The sequence below is a fragment of the Danaus plexippus genome, chromosome Z (assembly GCF_018135715.1).
Source record: "Danaus plexippus chromosome Z, MEX_DaPlex, whole genome shotgun sequence".
Classification (NCBI taxonomy): domain Eukaryota; kingdom Metazoa; phylum Arthropoda; class Insecta; order Lepidoptera; family Nymphalidae; genus Danaus; species Danaus plexippus.
In genome coordinates, this window is record NC_083559.1 from 4,002,638 (window position 1) to 4,025,073 (window position 22,436).

The 22,436-nt window shown below is 29.6% G+C and overlaps 3 protein-coding genes across 4 annotated transcripts; 2 read left to right on the forward strand and 1 right to left on the reverse strand.

Moving 5' to 3' along the window:
• Window positions 1-889: 889 nt before the first annotated feature.
• LOC116777777 (nuclear receptor subfamily 2 group C member 1-B-like) lies at window positions 890-8,999 on the forward strand. Its single transcript, XM_061526435.1, has 7 exons — window positions 890-1,005; window positions 3,968-4,083; window positions 5,723-6,127; window positions 6,384-6,539; window positions 6,893-7,297; window positions 7,481-7,627; window positions 7,823-8,999. Exons 1-7 carry the CDS (start codon window positions 890-892, stop codon window positions 8,059-8,061), a joined length of 1,584 nt encoding a protein of 527 aa, XP_061382419.1. The 3' UTR covers window positions 8,062-8,999.
• Window positions 9,000-11,304: 2,305 nt separating this feature from the next.
• LOC133319974 (uncharacterized) lies at window positions 11,305-12,650 on the reverse strand. The gene is made up of 2 exons (XM_061526426.1): window positions 12,555-12,650; window positions 11,305-12,319 (listed from the first exon to the last, which is right to left on the reverse strand). Exons 1-2 carry the CDS (start codon window positions 12,582-12,584, stop codon window positions 11,816-11,818), a joined length of 534 nt encoding a protein of 177 aa, XP_061382410.1. The 5' UTR covers window positions 12,585-12,650; the 3' UTR covers window positions 11,305-11,815.
• A 1,484-nt stretch (window positions 12,651-14,134) lies between these two features.
• On the forward strand, window positions 14,135-20,717 carry LOC116777838 (lysosomal proton-coupled steroid conjugate and bile acid symporter SLC46A3). Of its 2 annotated transcripts, none has more exons than XM_032671586.2 (9): window positions 14,135-14,339; window positions 15,401-15,592; window positions 16,473-16,647; window positions 16,938-17,123; window positions 17,430-17,720; window positions 18,012-18,166; window positions 18,702-18,870; window positions 19,043-19,202; window positions 20,091-20,717. In XM_032671586.2, the coding sequence occupies exons 1-9, from the start codon at window positions 14,304-14,306 to the stop codon at window positions 20,158-20,160; spliced, it is 1,434 nt and encodes a 477-aa protein (XP_032527477.1). In that variant the 5' UTR covers window positions 14,135-14,303; the 3' UTR covers window positions 20,161-20,717. The 2 variants fall into 2 exon arrangements, with proteins under 2 accessions (XP_032527477.1, XP_032527478.1); XM_032671587.2 differs by lacking the exon at window positions 14,135-14,339 and adding an exon at window positions 15,169-15,272.
• The last annotated feature ends 1,719 nt before the right edge of the window (window positions 20,718-22,436 follow it).

Consider the following 22,436-nt stretch of genomic DNA (forward strand, 5'->3'; position numbering starts at 1 on the left):
ACCAAACCTTACACCATTGTTACAGGGGGCAGAGTCAACGAATTATACCCGTAAAGCTATCAACCAAGAAAATTACTGACATCAAAACGTATGCATTAAGTGTACTTAAGTCTCCATAACTAATGATCAATGTAAACGGCTGATTGAGCGATATCAACTTTATTGTACGAATATCTTTGTGAACAATTTTTGTACAAGTTTATTTTTGATAAAAAAACAAGTCTTATAATTGAGAAATATTTGTACCTTATAATTAATTAATAAGTATTTCCGAAGTAATCGAAATGGAAAACATTTAAAATAATTATTTTGATATGCCATTGCATAGAGCAGTAATCGAAATAAATTTTACATTGAAAATTATAAGATAAAATATCAATATTTTCAACAATTTAATAAAATAACAAAGGAATGGCTCGAAAAGCAACATCCACCCACTGGACTTATTATACCGTCTGTGTATTAAAAACAAAACGAAATGATTGTATCATAATATAATGGTCTCATATGCATCAAAATATCATTTGCGAGAGAAAAGTTATAATAATTCACATACAATATCCTATCCCTTTTGCATTATCAATCGATTATTAATACGACAAAGCCGATGATGCGACAAAATTCTTTCAAACTTGCAAATTCGCTTGCCTTTGACGAAATATTGATTGAGGCATTGTATGAAATAAATTTTATATGCACATATTTAAAATGCCGTCACGTTGTCATTCAGCTATGACGACTGTAATATTTTAATGATTTGACGTCCGTTGATAAAAGCGACATTTATCTCTATTAAAATTTGAATATTTCATAGCTATGGAAACTCCAACAAAACAATGTTATAAAATGAATATATTTTAAATACTTTTCAATACAGAGTCTGTGTGATATGGATTGCAAGCCGGAAGTCGTGTGTCGTGTCTGCGGAGACAAGGCTTCTGGAAAGCACTACGGCGTTCCGTCCTGTGATGGTTGCAGAGGTTTCTTTAAACGAAGTATCCGAAGGTAGTTTCAAAACATTCTCTACTCATAAATCGTATGTACCGCTCGTGTTATATATGAAAAAAATTGTATGTATGTGTATTTTAGTTTTTAAGTTTCTAGTTCAATATTATCGTTTAGATCGTGTTCTGATTCCTGGATGTCAGTTTAGTTGACCCCTATTTCATAGTGAGTTATTTCAACTCAATTAATGTTTAATGATTCTCTCGACTTTTTGGTGCCGCTAATCAATTTTTTTTTTCTTTTTATAAATAATTAATAAAATCTGAATGTTATGTTGAGCACATATCATGCAAAACATTGAATTTGAATTCTTGGAAATGGCCGAAGGTACTGTGTTATGAAAATAAAAACAATTCCGTATTTTTGCAACGATATTTTACAAGCGCGCTCGAATGACCTTTGTCCATTGGTAAATATAACTTTGTAAATATTTGATAGCGGCCACTATAAAATCTGGAAATCAATGACATAAATAAAATAAAAACGTTAAAATCTTTGACATATTAATTGGGAATCCGCTTACTAAGTGAATAAGTAAGAATATGGTGAACAATTAGGTATTGCTAAGACGAAAGAGTTGTATTAAAACCATAGCTTGTAGCAATCGAAGCAAACATCCTTAGGTTAGGGGTTAGTTGTTTTTAAAAACTGATAGACTTTTTCATTAAGTCGCTGGATTAAGATATTGAATGCTTCGTTCAATAATATTATACCAATTTTATTCAATACATACAGACATATATATATATATATATATACATATATTGTCTTTGTTCTGTTCTCTATAATCGAATATTTTAAAGCGTTTTTTTAATATAATACCAAGAAACTTGCTCTATGATTAAAAAATTCGTATGATATATTGAAATTTTTAAAAATCATAAATAATAAAATTGGTTGTTGAAGTAAATAATAATTTATTTACAAATAAAAGGAAATTTAAATAACTATGTGGTTCTATTTTGTTAGCCCCAAAGCTGTGCCCAGAGGACTATATGGGTACTGAGACCAAAATGCAAGCACAAATTTGATAAACTACATTATACTATAATGGGGGAAAATTTAAAAAAATGAAAAATAGTTACTGCCCAAGTTTTAATACGAGGATGGAAACTGGGAATAGCATATTCTACTCTTACCACAAGTCATATCTTTACCCTACGTACGAAGTGTTTCTCGTATTTCCTGCGTAAAGTCGTGTTGATATTATCATTTGCGGAGACGTATGAACGAAAAAGAAGAAACTCTCAATATGAAAGGCTACGCAATCTTGTCGTAAAGGTACTATTCCATGACGGGACAATTTTGCTTCGAGCTTTACTAAAGCAACAACAACCAAGTTACGTGATTCAGTTTTTGTTAGGCTTCGCAACAAAATCACGCGATTTTTTTTTATTCAGTGGTCTATTGTTCATCAGAAGTATGTTTTATTCAAATATATAACTCACTGGGGAATTAAATTAAAACACGCAAATCTTTTAGTCAAAACATCGAAAATATCACGTTTACAATATTAAAAGAATAAATAGAAATAGTTGAATAACTTTGTCCGTAGACCAGTTCACATAAGTTCTTTCTTGAACTAGTGTACACGTGGAGTCTCTTATTTAAGGATTCCGGTTACGAATAACATGAAACGACATTAAAAAAGTACTGTGCAAGAACACTTATAGGCGCCTCGCAATATGATGCTTAAGAAATACAAACTGTATATTGAGTGTCACTAAAAGGTTTTCAAAAATCAACACAGCAGAACTAGTAAGTCTTTTGACTAAGTATTTCTAAGTTGACGAGTAGTTTATGAATCTTATTACACTTATAACCCGCTGCCATCCGATGTATTAAATCATTTCAAGAGTTTTGAGCTAGAATTTGATATTAAAGGTGCATAATATTTTCTCGTAAATTAAATGTTAGCAATAGTCTTTTTTTTTTCGATATTATCAGCTTTATATGTCACTGTATTTCTTGTTCTGTTATATTACCATTTGTTTTTGTCGCTTGTGCATAAATGCTTCTTTTCAAAAATCAATATTTTATTTTTTATTTTAATTCTAACTCGCTTGTACTTACCTTCCAGATTAACTGACTTTACAACGTTTCTGATAAATGCAACTGCTTTGTGCATTTACACAATATTACTTATGTCTATATTTATTACAAACTGTCTCTTTCAGTATAATAAATAGTTATATCGTCACATGTTTGGTAGATTTGATTCTTTTGATAGTTTTGTTCCAGTTACTTTTCATTTATTGCGCTGTATTATCTTCAATAGTTTTGATATATAGACCTCCCCGTCTCTTGTAGACGTAATTTGAATACAGGACAAAATACAAGGCAGGCTTCTATAATCATATATCTATTTAAAAACCTAAAAGAAGAAATCATTTTCTATTTTATTTCAAGCATATAAATTTAAATTATATTATTTGTATTTTTATTAAAAAAAAATACCTATCCGTGTTATCAGTAATATATTATTAAAATAATATTATTTACGTAGAAATAAATCCACCAATTTCAAGCTTAACTCTGTTGTATGTTAAATTAAAATGAAACAAAATAATGACATATGTCCGGCATTCGAATTTATTCTAGTATAGAGTTAGTTATAAACAACTAGTTTTTGCTCGCGATTTCGTTCGCGCAATTTTAGAATTAGGAATTTGTCGCTAACCGCTCGAACTCTATTCCACCCCATCGGCCGTAAAAATGCAGTTTCTAGATTTTCTTAAATTGTATGTTTTTTTCTTGTTCGGATGAATGGGATGAAAGTACCCTATATCCGTCTCCTAGTTCTAAGCTTCCTCCCCACTAATTTTCTGTCAAATCTGTGCAGCCGTTCTTTCTTGAGTTATATAAATTGCGTAACTAGCACGAATTTCTTTCATATATAATAAGATAATAAATTTTAATAAACAATATTAAGTTTGTTCTTGTATTAATTATTAATTTTTAGGAACCTAGATTACATTTGCAAAGAAAACGGTTCGTGCATAGTGGACGTGAGCAGAAGGAATCAGTGCCAGGCCTGCCGGTTCTCGAAGTGTTTACGAGTTAATATGAAGAAAGATGGTAGGTTATACAATCAATGTTTTAACAAGTAACTTGAAAACTTAATCATATTCAAAAATGCTGTGCTATAAATAAATTTAAATAAATAATAATAAATTTAAAACGAAATGAAACAAGAGATCCAACCAACAACCTTATCACATTACATATATATAGTTCAACAAATACATTCGATAATTAAATGTTTATAGAATAACGAGAACCACACAAACGATTTATCTCGAATTCGCATCCCAAAATATGAATATCATCATTTATTACGAAATACGATGTATTATATAAAATAATTAAAATGCATATTCCTGTAAGTATTATGTATAAATTTAATATATTACTGTGACTTATTGAATTTATATCTTTGTTTATTTGCCATTGTTTATCCAATTAATTAACGAGCAATGAATGCTTTTATGTTAGTAAAACTAAAGCTAAAAGAAGCAATTCTGTGTAATACTATAAAGTTCAATTATATCCGAACTAAGTCAATTATGTTCCAAGCGCTCCAACATGGTGTGATCGGAATAAAATTTGAATTAACATTTATAGTGTAAAAACTATACTCCGCTGTTGTTTTTTTTTTTTTTAGTTTTTGTAATAAATCACTCCAGAATACTTAGATTAATAATAATTAGCTCTGCTTCTTATGATCTTTATAGATAGTATCCGTTAAAAATTGTAACATTTAAATGTCTTCATTTACCTTAACATTTCTCGAATCAATAAACGGTTTGTATCCAATTGAACGGTAAGAGAACAAGTGGGTACTCGCGTCAATAAAGTATTTATTCAGGCTTCCTCCTAGAAGCATGTCTTTTCCATTAGGAGACATTTCAAGTATTTGCGGTACACAAGTGTCAGCGACAGAAAAAAAGCCGAAAGAGGGGCGACGCGTGCCCTGTGATCACCACAAGCGAGGTTCACACGAACCGAAAGTTTCAACATATTTTATACACTTATCTATCAGTACATAGACATTATTCATATATTTTCTACAATTTGATGGTATATTACATTAAAAACTAAAAAAAAAAACCTTCCCGAATTTAGTCATTGTTCCGAAATAATATAAATATATAATAAATATAATATTTTGTTCGTAAAAATAAAAGACACAGGTTTGCTTTTGAATGTCGATGGTAGAGATTTTGTATTTTTAAAACATAATATTGTATCTTAATTTTGTTATCAATTTAAAAATAAGATAGTGAACAATGTTATCAAAGAAAAGTATATACATAAATATAATTTAAAATTTCGTTCCTGCTGTTTTCGATGCCGAAAAAGCACAAACACCTTATAAGCAATATTTGTATTTGCACGTGAAATTGATCACAAAAGGTTGTCAACCCTATTACAACCAGGGAACGCAGATATAATAACACCTAGAGCGTATTTTGACGCCCCTCAAAACAACTGTGTTTACGTACTTGTAATTTTAGCCACAAGATTTCTTCTACAAACATTTTCTTGGCCCCCAAATTTATTTATAAAGAATAATTTAAGGGTTTATTACTCCTTTACAACACCCTATTATTATTACTAGGGAACACATTTGTCTAATTTATTTATTTTCGACTAATATATAAATTATTAATAAAAATAAATTAATAAAAAACTAAAATATAACTCATTTTCCCAGCTGTACAAAATGAACGTGCACCGAGAACACTGGGCAATCAACATCAACTTGCTCTTCAAAAGCTGAGTTACTTATCACGGCAGTCGGCTTTTATTCCTAATCATTCTCCGGTAGCCTTATCGACATTTTCTCCATATACGTATCCAATACAAGACCGCGTCCAAAATCCTTACTTGGCTAATTCATCCTTTCAAAATTATTCGAATCAATCGTCGATGCCAATGGACGTTCCTAGTCTCAACCCCCTTTTTAACAATCCAAGTGGCATAAATCCGTTCAAATTTCCGCTATTCCCTGGACCTATGCAATACTCTTTACCACATCCGCACACATATTTTTCTGCAAATATTTTCTACCCTCCCATCATATCTGCTGAGAATCCTACACTGTACTTGGATTCACAAGGTAAGCCACTTTGCTGATATGATGTTTAAAAATATGCTGCGAATTAAAATTACGTCGCGTTTATAATAATATTTTATTTATTATATGCAGGTTGCGAAATGTTATCTGAAAAAGAAATTGTTTAAATGCATTACTTCTGTCTTCCTTTTCCTATCATATGTTTATTTGATTTCGTTAAAAAAAAAAATTAAATATCTTCTTCTGTTGTCAATAAATTTTCACATACATATAAATAATTTTTTTCTATTCTTTTCAGAAACTTCTTCGAACGCATTGCATAACTCACAATTCGGTACATCTATACAAAGGAATATAGCAGAAAAACATGACTCACTAAACTGTGACAAAATAAAAGAAAATGAAGTTACCAGTTCTGAAGAAACCTGCAGGGACACAGCATCAAAAGGCGCAAGTAAGGCTGCAACAATTATTTTTATACGCCTTTGAAATAAAATTTAAGTTGTCTCTTTTAATCATTAATGCGCTTTTAATAATTTTAGCATGGATGAATATTGTATTGCGTATTATTTAGGCTTCTGCGAATTTGTTTACCATCCAATATTTTCGATCAATAATGAATGCGATGTGAATTATTTATAAAAGGATCATTAAAATTACATATACTCCGTTGAAATAAGAAGAAAGACAACATGATTGTTCAATATTTGAATATTTATTTTTTTGTATGTGGTATTTCAAGGAAATCTTATGTTGCAGACAATAACATCTAAAATAATTTAATAATTCTAGTTGTTTATTTTGTAGCTATAAACAAAAGTCACAATCAGTCAAACCAGAAAGTTGACTGCACAGAAAATATTATCCCTAAATGCAGTAATAAAAATAAGGAACAAGATTTGTTTACGTCAAGAGAAAAACGTTTCTCGCTGTCCGACCTAGCTGATTATTCGGACGTCGTTGGACAGACCAAGGCCAATGTAATGTTTATGGACCGAGGTGTTAAACATAGGATCGATTCACAAAATTCTCAAATGGACATAGAGTTATACAATCCAGGTGCAAGGCTGTTGGTGTCGGCCGTGCAATGGTTACATACAATTCCGTCATTCACACAAATCTCCCAAAAGGAACAAATATTGCTGCTACAAAGTAATTGGAAGGAATTGTTTATAATGCATGCTGCAGAATACTCTTTTTGTTTCGACGAAGGTAAGTCAATTAATCAATTATGGCAAATGTGATCGTAACAGACTTAAGATATATAATGTCATTGCAAGTAATTAAATTACAATTAATTAAATAAGTGACAGTGAAATAATTTAAACGGCTTTCTATGTGTTTGTATTTCAAAATGTCAGGAAATAAAAATCTTAGATACTATTATTTCAACAGAACAGATCTCACCTGTTATCACGTCGAAGCGGCCAAATATCAAAGAAGAGATAAGGAAATTGGCAGCGCTCTTGAAAAGAATTTCCCTTTGCCGATTAGATAAAACTGAATTTGATTGCTTGAAGACAACGATATTATTTCGAACAGGTGCCTCTTTACATTATCTCATAGTAGACAGAGTTGTCGTATTTCACAGTAAATAAAATCAAAATCAGATCTTTTTAATAAATAATATATAACTGGCCAGTTGCGATGATGTAAAAAGAAGTGTATAATTGATAAAACAATGAATAAATAATCAATTCATCTGATTCAATTAATAAAAATGATACAATTCTACAGATTTCCTAGACGTCCCGTCAGTCACACAAATGGCAATCACTCAAGAGGAGACATTAATGAAACTACAAAAGCACTGTTCACATAAGGATTTTTTCAGGCTAGGACGAATTATGTTGTTATTGCCTAGTATATGTTACATCGCAAACCAAGGTCTTCTTGAACATCTCCTTTTTTCAACTATATCGTTTCAAGACATCCATGAAATACTCTCTAGAATACTTATTCACACCTCGACGTAAATTTCTTTTAGACTTTAATACTTTCTACAGAGCAGATTATTATCTGAAAATCATAATTGTATTTTTTTCCTATTCATAAAATCAAGGGCAACCAAGTGTATAAGAAGCTTGAAAACGTTTATTTAAAATTCTTTGCTTTTCAAACGAATCTAAATGAGTTTGCCTAGCATCTTTTATTTAAAATAATTAGAATCAGAGAAAGTAAAAATAAATGCAATGCATACACTAACATTCCTTTTAAATAGTAAGTTAATAATTTATATCTAAAATAAATGTAAAATTGTATCTATATTAAGGCGAGAATCGACTAATCGACTAATCGACCACAGTATAAAGAGAGATCAATTGATTTAAAATATTTGAATATTAACAGTAATTGCACAAGCCCAAATATTTAACAGTTAAACGAAGAAAAGGCTTTATACTAATAAAGAGGAACATCAATGAACACAGATCTGTACCTGTGTAAACAAATTTGATGCAACAAAGTTTGCATCTTCACACTACATACGAAGCATAACCCCTTCCTTATTTAATAACCTATGTAAATTTACGATTCAAAAACTATTAAGGATCTTTATTCGTCCATTACTTCGGTGACGCTGTCAAAGCCGCAGCCGCATTACAAAATAAAAAGCTACGTATGTTATGTGTAGATGTCAACTTAGTCGAAGAAATGTATGTCAATTTTACCTCATTTTAAAGAAATACTAAATAGAGAATAAATAAGCTGCTTTATAAATAAATCGTTATTGCTAATATGGATAACATGATTTGTTTATACCTGATTAAGGTCAATATGAAACGATAACAGTCATTATGATTTTGACGTCGATATTGTGAAGTTAATTCAATTACACAAATTATACAATTATAAACGGTGCCTACTTAATACGTATTTAGTAAGCACCGTTTACACTAAAAAATAATATGGAAAATGTCGTTTATTTAAAAATATATCATAAGAAAAATCTAAATGCATAAATTATATTTTATTTCATTCCCTTCGTTTGTGTGCAGTTCTTCTCGGATGTTATGTTATATTTGCCATATTCACTTTATCAACTCACATCTGAACATTTAATTAAAAATCCGACTGACTATTAACTCTGTGTCTGGTTTTGTCAAAGAGGTTTCTTAAATAAACAGAAGCATATCGATAATAGACGACCTGAGATTTAGTCAAAGGACTCTGTAGGTAGGTACATATATAGCATTCGAAGACGTTAGAAACCCGATAAACCTCTATATTAAATATCTATATGTAATAGTAGTAAAAGTAGTCGAATGATTATAAAAATTCAGAAAAGGAAATCATAATGATATTTTTAAACAGTATTTTTTATAATACGTATGTATCTAACTTTTAATTTACTTACAATGTCGATTAAACAAAGTTGAAAGCAGCAATAAACGGAAGCAAGAAGAATTTTCCTTCAAAAAGAATGAACGCAGTACAAAGTTAATAAAAACTTACTAAGCTTAAAACCTCGTGTCGAATAAAATTAAAAAAAATACATGCACGCTGTCACACTATGAAAATTCGTCGGTCGACTCAGGGACAATTGTGGAGAGTCGGGATACAAGTACAGGCGCGTACTACACTTATTTAGGCTGTTTACGAAATATGAAACGTTATTTTTTTTTTTTTAATACGAATATTTTGTCACTGTAACGTAAATAAAAACCAAAGTTTTTTGTCTTGCGACGATTATGGAGCTTACGATTTACTTCAAATATACCTATCATTAAAATAATTATTAATACATCAGATTCATCTGTAAACAAAATAAATGTATTTTGTATAAGATGAATTACAACATTAGGTCTATATGAAAACTTGTTTTTAAAGAATAATTCTGTATATCGTGGAAAAAATATTACGAAATAAGGTATACAGAATGTTAAACAACGGTTAAACATCCAAAGGCAAAATCCAATAGTTTAGATGTATATATTTCAATCCTTTGAGACTTTCTTGTTTCATTAAATCACTTTACCGTCACAATACTCGGGTTATTATACGTATCCTTCATTGTATGAGCACTGATCACTTCTCCAAACGATAAGATGCGAATGTGTCAAATGTCAGTGCTACCATAGTTTTATTGGCGGCTGGCCGAAAATATTTTCAAAACTACCGACTGCAATACGTCATGTATGAAGTCTTTCATTAGTAATATTTATAAGACTATCCACATTATACCCATAATTAATAAAATAACGATAACACTAATTAAAAACAAATTAAAAATAAATAAGATGTCCTAAACCTTATAGTTTATTCTTTATTTTATTTATGTGTTACACCCAAAATACTAACTTTTGTAGTTTTGTTATATTCCTGTTTCCTGTTAACAAATTGAAATTTCCTATAAATGTCTTATAAAAATTAGAATTGTTAAACGCAAAGAGGACACATTCTACAGCAATTGCAGTTGGTAGGTTTAAAAAAAATATATTGTATTGATGTTCAGAGGGAAAAGTTGAGGCTATAAACATGTTCAATATTGTATTGTCATCTTGAAAATATAACTTGGAACGTAATAGGTCCAGACGTCGAGAGTCCTTTCACTTTGTACGATACTGTGCTTGTACGGTTTTCTAATCAAATATGTTTCTATATCCACTCCGGCTTCCTCTATGAAGGTGTATATTATTATATAAAGATATAATTTATTAGATATTTATATCATATCTTCTCCTCCTTAGTGATTTTTACAATTTATTTCTTGATTTATTTAGTATTAAAAATGATTTACCAATGACGAGATCTAATGTTGACTACTAGTAACATGATCACTCTCTCAGTCGAGTAAAGCATTCATAAGGGGTACATTAAAAGGTTATCGGAAGATATTACAGACGGTATAACATCCAATGTTTGAGTATATAATGACACTTAATTTTAACAAAATTAACTAAGAAACGATACGAAAATTCTATCCTTTTCTTGTATTTTAAATTAATTGTTATATTAACTAATTGCAATGCGATATATGTATGAGGGATTATTGTCATTTCATAGTGTTCAGTAATGTATTTTTTTTCTATATAGAGGTATAAGAGAGAGAAGTAATTTCACTGCACTTATCGAAAAACAGATAAGTTCCGTGGTTTTTGATCATGATTTAAAAAATGTATAATAAAAAAAAAATGTTCGATCTACTTTTCTTACAAACGCTGTTACCTACTCCACAGTTAACACAAGGTAATAAAAAGAAACACTAAGAGCTTCATCCTTCTAAAATTTTTTAATCTATACTTATTGACGTAACAAACATTAAAACTGTCAGAGTTAACATCTCACACGGATAATTCTAACAGAAATCTGTCATCGTATTTGGCTTGATTACGTCACCGTGGCTAACACCGTACCAACTACCAGATGAAACGTGAACCGATCCGTCGCTACGATAGTCCGCCGGGACGACTAAATGCTCTATCAACAACAGAGATCAATCTGCACGCGGTGGTATCATCACGATTAAACGAGTCGCTTTGACGGGCATAACGAGAACTATCCACCAATCTCTCGCTGCTTGTCAGGCGTGTTAACCGAATCAAAAGTAGTAAAAATCTACGAAGTAGAATACTACACAAAATTGATATCAAAATAACGTTACTGTTATTTGTCTGCTCGAATAAAGCAAACCAACTAGTAAGGAATTTACAAACTAAAGTCAATTTAATTCTAATTAATAGTTCAGACCACTGGCTTGTTTGTCCGGCTACAAGGTGTATTTATCCTTTACTAAGTTAACACTATTACAACTGTGTGGATGCTTCTTCTGAATCCATTAACTACAGGGATTACAAATACATAAATAAACAACCAATAAGTAACACTAACTAACAATACGAACAACCCGGTCAATGCTTTATCTCCAAACGAAAATTTTAAGCATAAATATAAAACAATAGAAAAGTCTATTAAGAAGTAAAATATAACAACCCATAAAAACAATAGAATCAATGCTTCGCTGTAAATAATAGCAGCTATGAGTAATAAAATATTAACAGAAAACAACAAAATTCCGACAACCGCATAAACGTGCGTAATTAATTCACTTGTATTTTCATCTACACCGATCTTCAATAGCGTTTCCTTGCCAAAGAAAAAGAATAATACATAAAATGCACTCTTAAATACTCCTAGTAAGGATATAATGATTGTTCCCACTTTTGGAGTCACACTGAAGCAACATGACTTTGAAGTTGGACAGTATCTGTTTAGTAAGTATTGACCGCAGCTACTCTGTAAGAAATAATTAGATAGAAATAGATTTAGATCAAAATACAAATATATTTATAAAATAAAAAAATGTAAATTCTACATAAAAAGAGTAGACTTTGGATCATTAAGGTTAAATCAAATAACGTATACAGTATCATAAAATAGAATAATGGTAAGGCAAACGAAAGAACGAATTATCAACGAAATCAATCAAAGAGTAACACTGATATAACATAAAAATTATGTATGCACTTACAGAGTTTCTCGTCCAAACATATTTTCCCATTAATATATCGAAGTAAAAATTATAATATATATTTCATATAATTAATCGATTATACGATGTCAAAAACCTTTCATGACAGTTTGTCACAGATGTCATCTCAGAAGAAGCTTTTTCATTTTATTTTCAAAAGAACTACAATAGGTTTATCTAAATTACACAGTCTATTAAAGTTTTTTGAACAAATTTATAAGAAAACTAAATTTTCTAGGTCAAAAATATTAAATTGGTCATTTACATCCTCCTCGTATTTTTATATCTCTGAAAAGACTTGACCGATTTTGATATGCCTTTCCTTCACCAGTACGTAATTTGAGAAAATGGAGAAAGTTGACAATTCGACTATAAATTGGTTACGATATGACTCTTTTAGTAATCAATCGGCTGATTTTCAATTTTATATATTTTTAATCTTAAATGCATTGTCCTGACGAACAAGCGTTGCCACCAAATCAGTATCTGATAAAAGGATCTTGGAGAAATCAAATGACGTCAAAATTGGTTTATGGGGACAAAGCCAACAGCCAAAAGGCATCTACATATTTACTTATTTCGTAAACAAAGTTACAGGAGGTACATTTTAATAGCTTTAGACAACTACGAGGGAATAGTACAAAGATTAATTACCTAAAATATAACTAACATCATTATAAAAAAAATAAAGAATAAAATTATAAAAAAAATAAAGAATAAAAAAAAATAAAGAATATAAAGAAATTCTTAAGTCAACGGCATTATTGTTTAGTTACGATTAGAATTCATGAAAACTGTCAATATCTTCAAAGAATATAAGAATTAAAATAAGAATGATTTTAAATGTCGATAGTTTTCAGAGTAAGTATAAAAGTTTAGTAAAAAGTGATTTTCTTTTTTCATCCAAAACAAAATATTTTTTATTTAAATTGATTTTTTATTTTCCTTATAAAACAAAAAAATTATAGGTTTATTAATAAAATTTCATTTTCTTTTTAGATTTGCTAAAAAAGTTTAATATACAATCAAAGGCTTTCCTAAATAAACAAATCCTTCCCGTTAACAGTAAATTCGAAACTAAAAAAACACAGCAAATTATTTGAATAATTTAAAATTGTACTTTTCTGTATAAATAAGATAAATTGTTCGAGGTTGTTTAAAAAGGGACGCGCTATTAATTTATGAAAGTTTGAATATATGTATTAAAAACATTTATTTTCGCATGATATAGTTATTTTATACGATCCTCTACAAACCTCAATTAGTTTCATAGTTAATGGATAGATGGCCCTTTTACTAATGAGAAAAAAATGTTTTCTTGTAGTATGATATAATACTAGCATATTTTAAAACTAATACACAAATATTATATCCAATAATATTTAATAAATGAATATAATAAGTTATACCTGTAATTATAAAATATATATCCTTTTAATAAAAAAAAAATAGGTTATTATTATTATTATATATTATATTTAAAACATGGTGATAATTATAGCTGTTATTAAAAACCTTAGTAAGGTTATGCGATACTTTGTACAATTTGATGCCTTGTATCGGACAGTTGTACCGTTTCTCAGTAATGCTGTAATGCAGTCGACACTATTCGCGGGAAACGAGCACGGTTTTGAGGTTGAGTTTGTGTTGATTTGTTAACAATATGACTTGAGCGGTCGTGAAGACAGCTATGCTGTATTTTTTATTTGCTCAACACATATATTACTATTAGAAACAAGTAAATACAACATGGACATTCAAAGTAACGAGTCAACATTGTGCATGGTAAGTATAACTTTAGATAAATATTAAGTCCTATCACATAAATGTGTTTTCTAGTAATTACTTCAATACAATCAGCTACAAAAGAGTTATTAATTTAAAGGAAAAAATTGCGGCTCATAAATATTTGTATATTCATAGGAAATTATGGCAATATATATTTTCCTAACCATTAGGTACAATTTAAGTTTATATAACTTTTCCTTAGTCGGAAAATTAGAAACTTAAAAGTATACCTAGTATATTCGGGCTGTGTAATTTTTAATATCATTTAATCTAAGAGGTAAACAAACGTATTTATGATTAAAATTAAAGGAACGCAATAAATATTGAAATTACATTGCATTATAATGTGTATGTACCATCTGTATGAATATTTGTCAAAATAACCAAATTCCAAATTAATAAAAGAAATCGGTTATTTATGTTTTATCTAATTTAATTTGAAATAAGTTAGTCGTTGTATACAAGAAGTAGTATCCGTTTTATAATAATCACACATATATTTGTAATTCCAATGTAATGTAAGTAATAAAGTTATACAATAAAAACAGTAGTAAAAGTATTTATTACTCTCTGAAACTCACTTTAGTCAGAATAGACTTTTAAGTTAAATGAGTATTGAGAGATCAGTATTTACTTTATTCACATACAGACTCAATTACACTAAACAACCTAATACATATGACTGTTTGCTTTGTCTTAGTTAGTTAGAACAATTGTTTCCTAATCACAAGCATTAAGGTATTAACTAATACAATGATTCTCTTATAAGTTATATATTACAACAATATGTTCTTTGCTCCATATTAATGTTGTAGACTCAACTAAGTTTATGATAAGATATCTATTGCGAGAGATACATTTTTCTGACCGTGACATCTCAATGATAAATCTTAGGAAATATATGCCGTGGCCAACAATAACATGATTGATGTAAATTTTATTTAAAACAATATATTATATAAACTAGAGAACAGTATTAAAATAATTTTATATGAAATATGTTAAGATATTTAAAGTCATTAATTTATAAATGTGCAATATATTTTCTATAATTACAGGAAGCAAGGAGACCGTGGTACAAATATGTTACCATAGAGCCTGTGATGTTTTTCTACATGATGGCTTATATGATAACAAATGTTATCGAGCAAACATTCTATGTGTTCCGTGCCTGCACTGTAGACCATGGTTACAGTGAAGAGATATGTTACAATATAAACAAATACGAGGACATCAATAAAGAAGTCCAGGTAATTAATATTGGTTAAGTTTCTGTAAACATCTTGTCAGAACCTCTTGATTAATATTACAAGTGCGTCCATTTTCTATGTTACAATTACATTTGTCATAGTTTTTTATGTCAATTTGATTATGCAAGTATATAAATAGAATAACATTGTTTTGCAACAATAATTTTATTTATTGTTTGTCTTTATGTATTATATAATAAAATCATTGAAGCAAAATTATTTATAACATATTTTATTACTGCCGCTGCTGCTGTGCTATGTAACTTATTTTTTTAATATTTCATTCTATGAAGTAACTTGGTTAAATGTTATGCAATATGTAAGAAAATATATTTATGCTTTAGATATACCAAGCCAGTTACATACGTATATATATATATATATATATATAAATATATATATATATATATATTATGTTTATGTAATTGAATTTGTTTTTGTTTGAGATCATATTGTACGCCATTCTCAGTATATAATATTATTGTGCCACTTGCGAAATTCGATACTTGGAGTTATAGAATAATTGAATCTAATAACATAAGACAATTTGCATATCTTTTACAGGGAATTTTTATATTAAGTTGATATTACTGAGACTGTATGAGGTTTTTCAAAACACAGATGTTAGTTAATACTCATCTAAAGACAGTTTCTTTTATTTTATAATAATAACACTAGTTTTCGTTTGTGGTTTTATCCAGTTATTGTAATAAATGTTAAATTTTAATTAGATACTAAATTTATAAGAGAGTAATGAACAAATGAGCAAAGCAATTATTGATGTCATTGTAACATATAACTATGATGATATGATATGTCAAGATATAATAGTATATATACTATGACGTCACATCAAACAATATATAGTAATGTATTGTAGGTGACAGTGTCAACATTTCATCAGTGGAACGGCATAGCTGGTCACGTGGTGCCGCTGCTGCTGGCGTTCTTCCTCGGCTCGTACAGCGACAAGCGCGGCAGGAAGGTGGTGTTGCTGGCAGGCCTGTTAGGCAAACTCTACTTCTCTATCATGATAACCGTGAATACCGTTAAACGTGAGTTATATGTGAGTTTGTATGACATTGGTGTCAGATTATATTCTACAGGATATATTTATTGTGTTACGTCACTAGTTGTTTATTATATATATAAATAGTTTCACTTATTTCCAAGAGTATAATTTTAAATTATACATACCTACATATTGACATTGTCAGACATCCTAATTAAAATATATAATGTATTGGTACATAATATTATTTGACATAAGTTTTAATGAGTGTTCGCTATTGCCATTATATTGGAGAGATTTATTAATATATTTTTATATAATAAAAATTTTAAGCATGGCCTCTCAGCTACGTGATATACACAGCGGCGTTTCCCAGCGCGTTGACTGGCGCTGATCTTGCGATATTCGCTGGTTGCTTTGCATATATATCAGATGTCTCATCAATTAACAACAGAACTCTGAGAGTTGGAATTCTAGACGTCGTGTACTTAAGCACCATGCCCACTGGAGTCGCTATTGGTAATATAAAACAGTTTTTCCATACTTTAAAATCATGATTGTACTATAAAAAAATGTCATAGAATATCTATTAAAATAACATTTAATTATTGATAGATTAATCACTTTAGATCAATGCCATCAATATTGTATGATATGTGGTAATATTTTGCTTTCATATATGTTACCTGTTGATAATAATTTGACTGCCTTCAAGACTAGAGTTATAGAGATGTTCTTTTAACCAACTATGGCTCTACCGCCTACCATAAACTAGAATAACAGTCAAATATTACCCAGTCTATATATAAAAAATAATATTTCCAGGTAATCTTATATACAACAGAGTGGTGAACAAATCATTCACAGCCATGTTCGCTATCAACTCATGTCTGATGCTGGTGGCTACTTTATATTGCACAGTGTTCCTTAAGTGGCAGACGAGACCAGAACAGAGGTCCTTGAAAGATGATGACGTCACCAACCCCGTGAAGGATTTCTTTGATCTGAACAACATCAGACAGACATTGATCACACTAACCAAGAAGAGATCTAATAATAGAAGATTATTCCTATGGTTCCTATTAATATCAATGGCTTTCTATACATTCCAAAGAGGTATGTGACGTAAATATAACACAATGTAATAAATATATTCATATGTTTAAAAGGGCTGCAATTTTTTTTTTTATAAACCGTTTGTGGTATATGTTATGATGGCTAAGTTAAGCTTTTGGTTCTACAAAATGTTAACTCTCAGGAAAAAAAATCGTACTTATTACTCAATAAACGATATCACGTAAATGATTTTTTAATATTAATATAATTGATACCTTATTAATGTATTAAAACGATAGTGTGTGATATATATATATATATTATATATGTCGTAATTGTTATGTGTTTCAGACGAGAGGCCCGTGATGTATCTGTACATGATAAAAGTCTTCAAGTGGGACGCGACTGACTTCAGCAATTTCCGAACGTATCTCAGCACCGCGTACGTCGTAGTTATGTTGTTGGGGATACCGCTTATGACTAAAATCCTCAATTGGAGGGACACGGTAATGTTATATACGAAACTATCGTCGGCGTTCTCTAGTTAAAATTTAATAAACAATAAAACCAAAGAATTTTCAAGTTCAGAACGCTTTCAATATACATATGTGTATATATATTAAAAATGAAGGTAAATTTTTTAATAACCGCTATGGCCATTAGAAACAACAGCTGTATTAGTACTAGTGATTTCGAGTGATAGGCTAGTTGACTTATTTTTAAAATAGTTTACACTATTCGCTGGTACATGATTAATACATATGTATATTATGCGAAATTTGCATTATTTTCTGTAAAATATTATGTTGAAATTTAAATTAAAATAGCCAATTATTTTGATTTTTTCATATGGCAACAGTGCGACATAATAGTAAGTTGTATAAAGCCACGTGACAGTCTTTAAGATGTCCTTTTGCCTATTAGTTGTCATATCCATTGCTTTGAGATATTATATGTTTGTCCCTGAGACCAATTACCAAATCTCCAGCGATGAACTCTCGGGCAATAAATAGTTATAAATAATATTCTTTATGTTTCCAGGTGATAGTAATGTTAGGTGCGTCGGCACACATGTGCGGTCATTTGACCTATGCGCACGCGCAGACCGACAACACACTGTACATCGGGGCCACGGCAGCGGCGCTCGGCCCGTGTGTAGCGCCCCTTATACGGTCAATGACCTCCAAAATTTTGGCGCCGTCTGAAAGAGGTTCTCATAATCAATAATTTTATAGAAACTGAAAATATTTATTAACGCTAAATGACTAATATAATAGCTATATAAAATCTCGTGCTTTTTTGTTTTATATTTTTTTTAAATTGGATTTTCGCTTAAAATACTTATTAAATGTAACCTTATCTCACTAATGTTATATTTGCAGGCGTAGCGTTCGCTTTTCTATCTGTGATGGAGAATGCCGTTGCAATGTTCGCGTCCGTGCTTTACTCGCAGCTATACAAAGCCACCTTGGACACGTCTTATATAAACGCGATATTCTATCTCACTATGGGAACGCAGGCTGTCGTTTTTGTTTTGTCTCTGTGAGTATCTCCCTTACCACTAGTTAGTGTTGCGACACAACACACGGAGCGTTCACATTCATTCATTCACAAATCTTCTCATTTGTTAATATGACGTAGGTTTATAAATAAAGAGCTCTGAAGCTCGTTCAATAAAATAGTCATTAGGGTTCCAGGCAACAATAATTTAATACTAATTGTTTATTTTAAGATTTAATTATCTCATAGCGTATTCCATAACATAAGTACAGTCAAACCATGTAATTGAGTCCTTATCTGCAGAATTTTTACCTCATTATGTATATGTAATTTCTTATGTAATTATAAAAAAAAATGTACTCAGCGAACGAGGAATCAGTTACTTGGTTTAATTATCTTTAAACTATAACATCGAGACAATTTTGTTTGGTCTAGAATTTTTTTTTGTACGTTTGTAATAAAGCGACAGCGTATACCTCGTGTAACTGAATCAGTATCAAAAGATTAAAATATGAAAAAAATCTGCTCAATGACACAATATGAATAATAATCCAGTCGTGAAACGTGATTTTAAAAATATATCTCACGAGATAAAAGAGATCAAAGTAAAGAGAGAAAACACGAATAAGACAGTAATGGTCGTTTGATATTTTCTATGTAATAGTAACAGTTTATTCTTTGACTATAAATTTAAAGGTTACAACGATGTTCTAAATTCAAAACGCTCATTCAGACATCGGAACTGAAACATTAAACTATGAAAGAGATTTAAATAAGATTTTTTTTTATTAATAGTCTGTAAAAAGGCTCAGTTCAACCTTGTATGTATACGTATATGTATTATACCCATATAACGAAATTTCATAATAATATACATACATATATATACATATAATGAAATTTAATTATATTGTTATTAATTATCCACAGTACAATGGAGATATTGCTTAAGGGAAGACGGTTGGAAGCTCAAATACACGAAGACGTCAATAGTATGTAGTAAAGAATTATATTTGTTAGAATATTATGAATATGTATATATGTAAATTCTAGAGTGCAGTCGGGAGTGTATTTTGCTTTTAATCAATAATTGTGTTTAAATTTTGTAAACTATATCTCTAATAAGGATTTATATAAAACAAAGAATTTAAATCTACAAAAAGACTTAATTTCCTTGGAGCACTATTGTATTATTAATGGTTTACATTTAAACATTGAAAAGTGGCACGTAATTACATTTTCCAAGAAAAAAACTCAAATTTCTTTTGATTCTCATATACTTGGCAATCATCTATCTAGGGTACTTGAGATCAGACACCTCGGGTTAACTCTTGATCAGGGACTAACATTCGGAAGACACGTTGAGAACATTGTTGCGGGAGCATACCAAATGTAAGGTTTCATCTTTCGTCAAGGTATTGATTTTAAAAATATATTAAGGTTTGATTTACTTTATAACAGTCTCGTTAGATCCAAATTAGAATTTGCGTCTTGTGTTTGTAATTCACATCATATGAATAGTGTTAAAGCGATAGAAAATGTTCAAAATAAATATTTAAAAAAACCTTTTTAAATATTTATTATATATATATATTAACCAATATACAAGTTTGGCATCGACGCTGTTAAAGTTATCCGCTATGATTCTTTGGAGAAGCGGCAAGAAAAAAGGGGTATACTATTTTTTATTTAAAACTTTAAACTACTTCATTGACTCGGAATATTTACTGAAAAAAATTTGACTCAATTGCTCTCGTCCAATATCACGTCTAAAACAGGCTTTTTGTGTTCCATTTTCTAGCAAAAATCGTTTTCTCTTCAGATCCTGTAATAATTATAATCATTTGTACAATAACCTTGAAATTTTTAATCCGACTATCTCTTAATTTTATTCGTAGTTTAAAGAATAATCCTTAATAATAATATTATGTAAAATATGATTCAGATGTACTTCTTTTCATCATTATTATTGTGTATAAAATTTAATGTTTTTATTTTTGTTTCTTTACCTTTATAAATGATTATTTTAGTAAATCGTATATTTGATACTACTTGCTGTTAATGTTCTTGTTATATTTGTTGTTTTAATTATTCTTATTATTAGTATTTTTGCAATGTAAGCTAATACACTCCATGTTAAAAAAAACTGTGGAAACTGTTCTGGCAAATTGTTTCTACCTTACCGAAATTATTTATTGTAATATAAGCTGTATGTTTTCCCATAAATAAATAAATGATATAGAATTAATATATTTTAATAAATCAATTTATGTCCATGAATAAATTCGTAATAATTTTATATATTTTATGCTGAGTTATATTTATTTATAAAAAATTAAACGTGAATCCGTATTTAAATTTAGTATTAAGTATAAAATATGAAAAAACACTGCGCTGGCAACACTTAACTAAATAAAAATTTTTTCAACGTGCATCACATACTTCTATTACCATCTTTTCTGAAGCATATACCAAGCTATAATTAAAGACGCCGAAAAAGTTGCCAGTTGCCATAAATGTGTTTATATAAGGACCTATAATTAATTCTGTTTAGCCGAAAAATTAAAAGATGAGAAAACTTTTATTCAGCATAAAAAAGTCTTAAAATTATTCTTAAACTTGATCAGACAAAATCATGTTATATTTGCACATTATAGCAGAAGCCAGAATACGCAACCTTCATATTGACTAAAGTTACTCACCCGATTATTTCTTAGCACGAACAAGCCAATCAAACGTTCAACCACCTCAATGATACAAACTAACAAACGATTTTACCTCAGAATTCGGATGCCAAAATATATCATCGTATTATATCAATGTTAACTTTTCAAATGACAATTTAATATTTTTGCCTTCAAAATGTTGTAAAAGAGATACAAATTAATAAATTAATGCTTACTTACATACTGAAAATCTTTCTTCTTTACATCGTTATCAAGTTATTATTTAAAGAATGCAGATACTTGTTTATTTTCGCTGTGGACAATCGGAAATATTAATAAAATTTATGAACATCGTTTTGAAGCTTTTTAATTTCTCTCTTTCTATCGAGTGTATGAATCTTATATCATCTTTATTTGTTAAAAAAGTTGCCATATCATCAATCGAATATCTTTTATAATATGAACCGGACTCCGAAAACTGGTGCGAGTTATCAGCGGGTTGCAACTCTATCGTTTCAAAATTCCGTCCGAAGACCTCGAAACATATCATAAAAATGTAAATACTAGCCATCGATATGAATCTACCTTCAATTTCCTTGCAAATTCGATT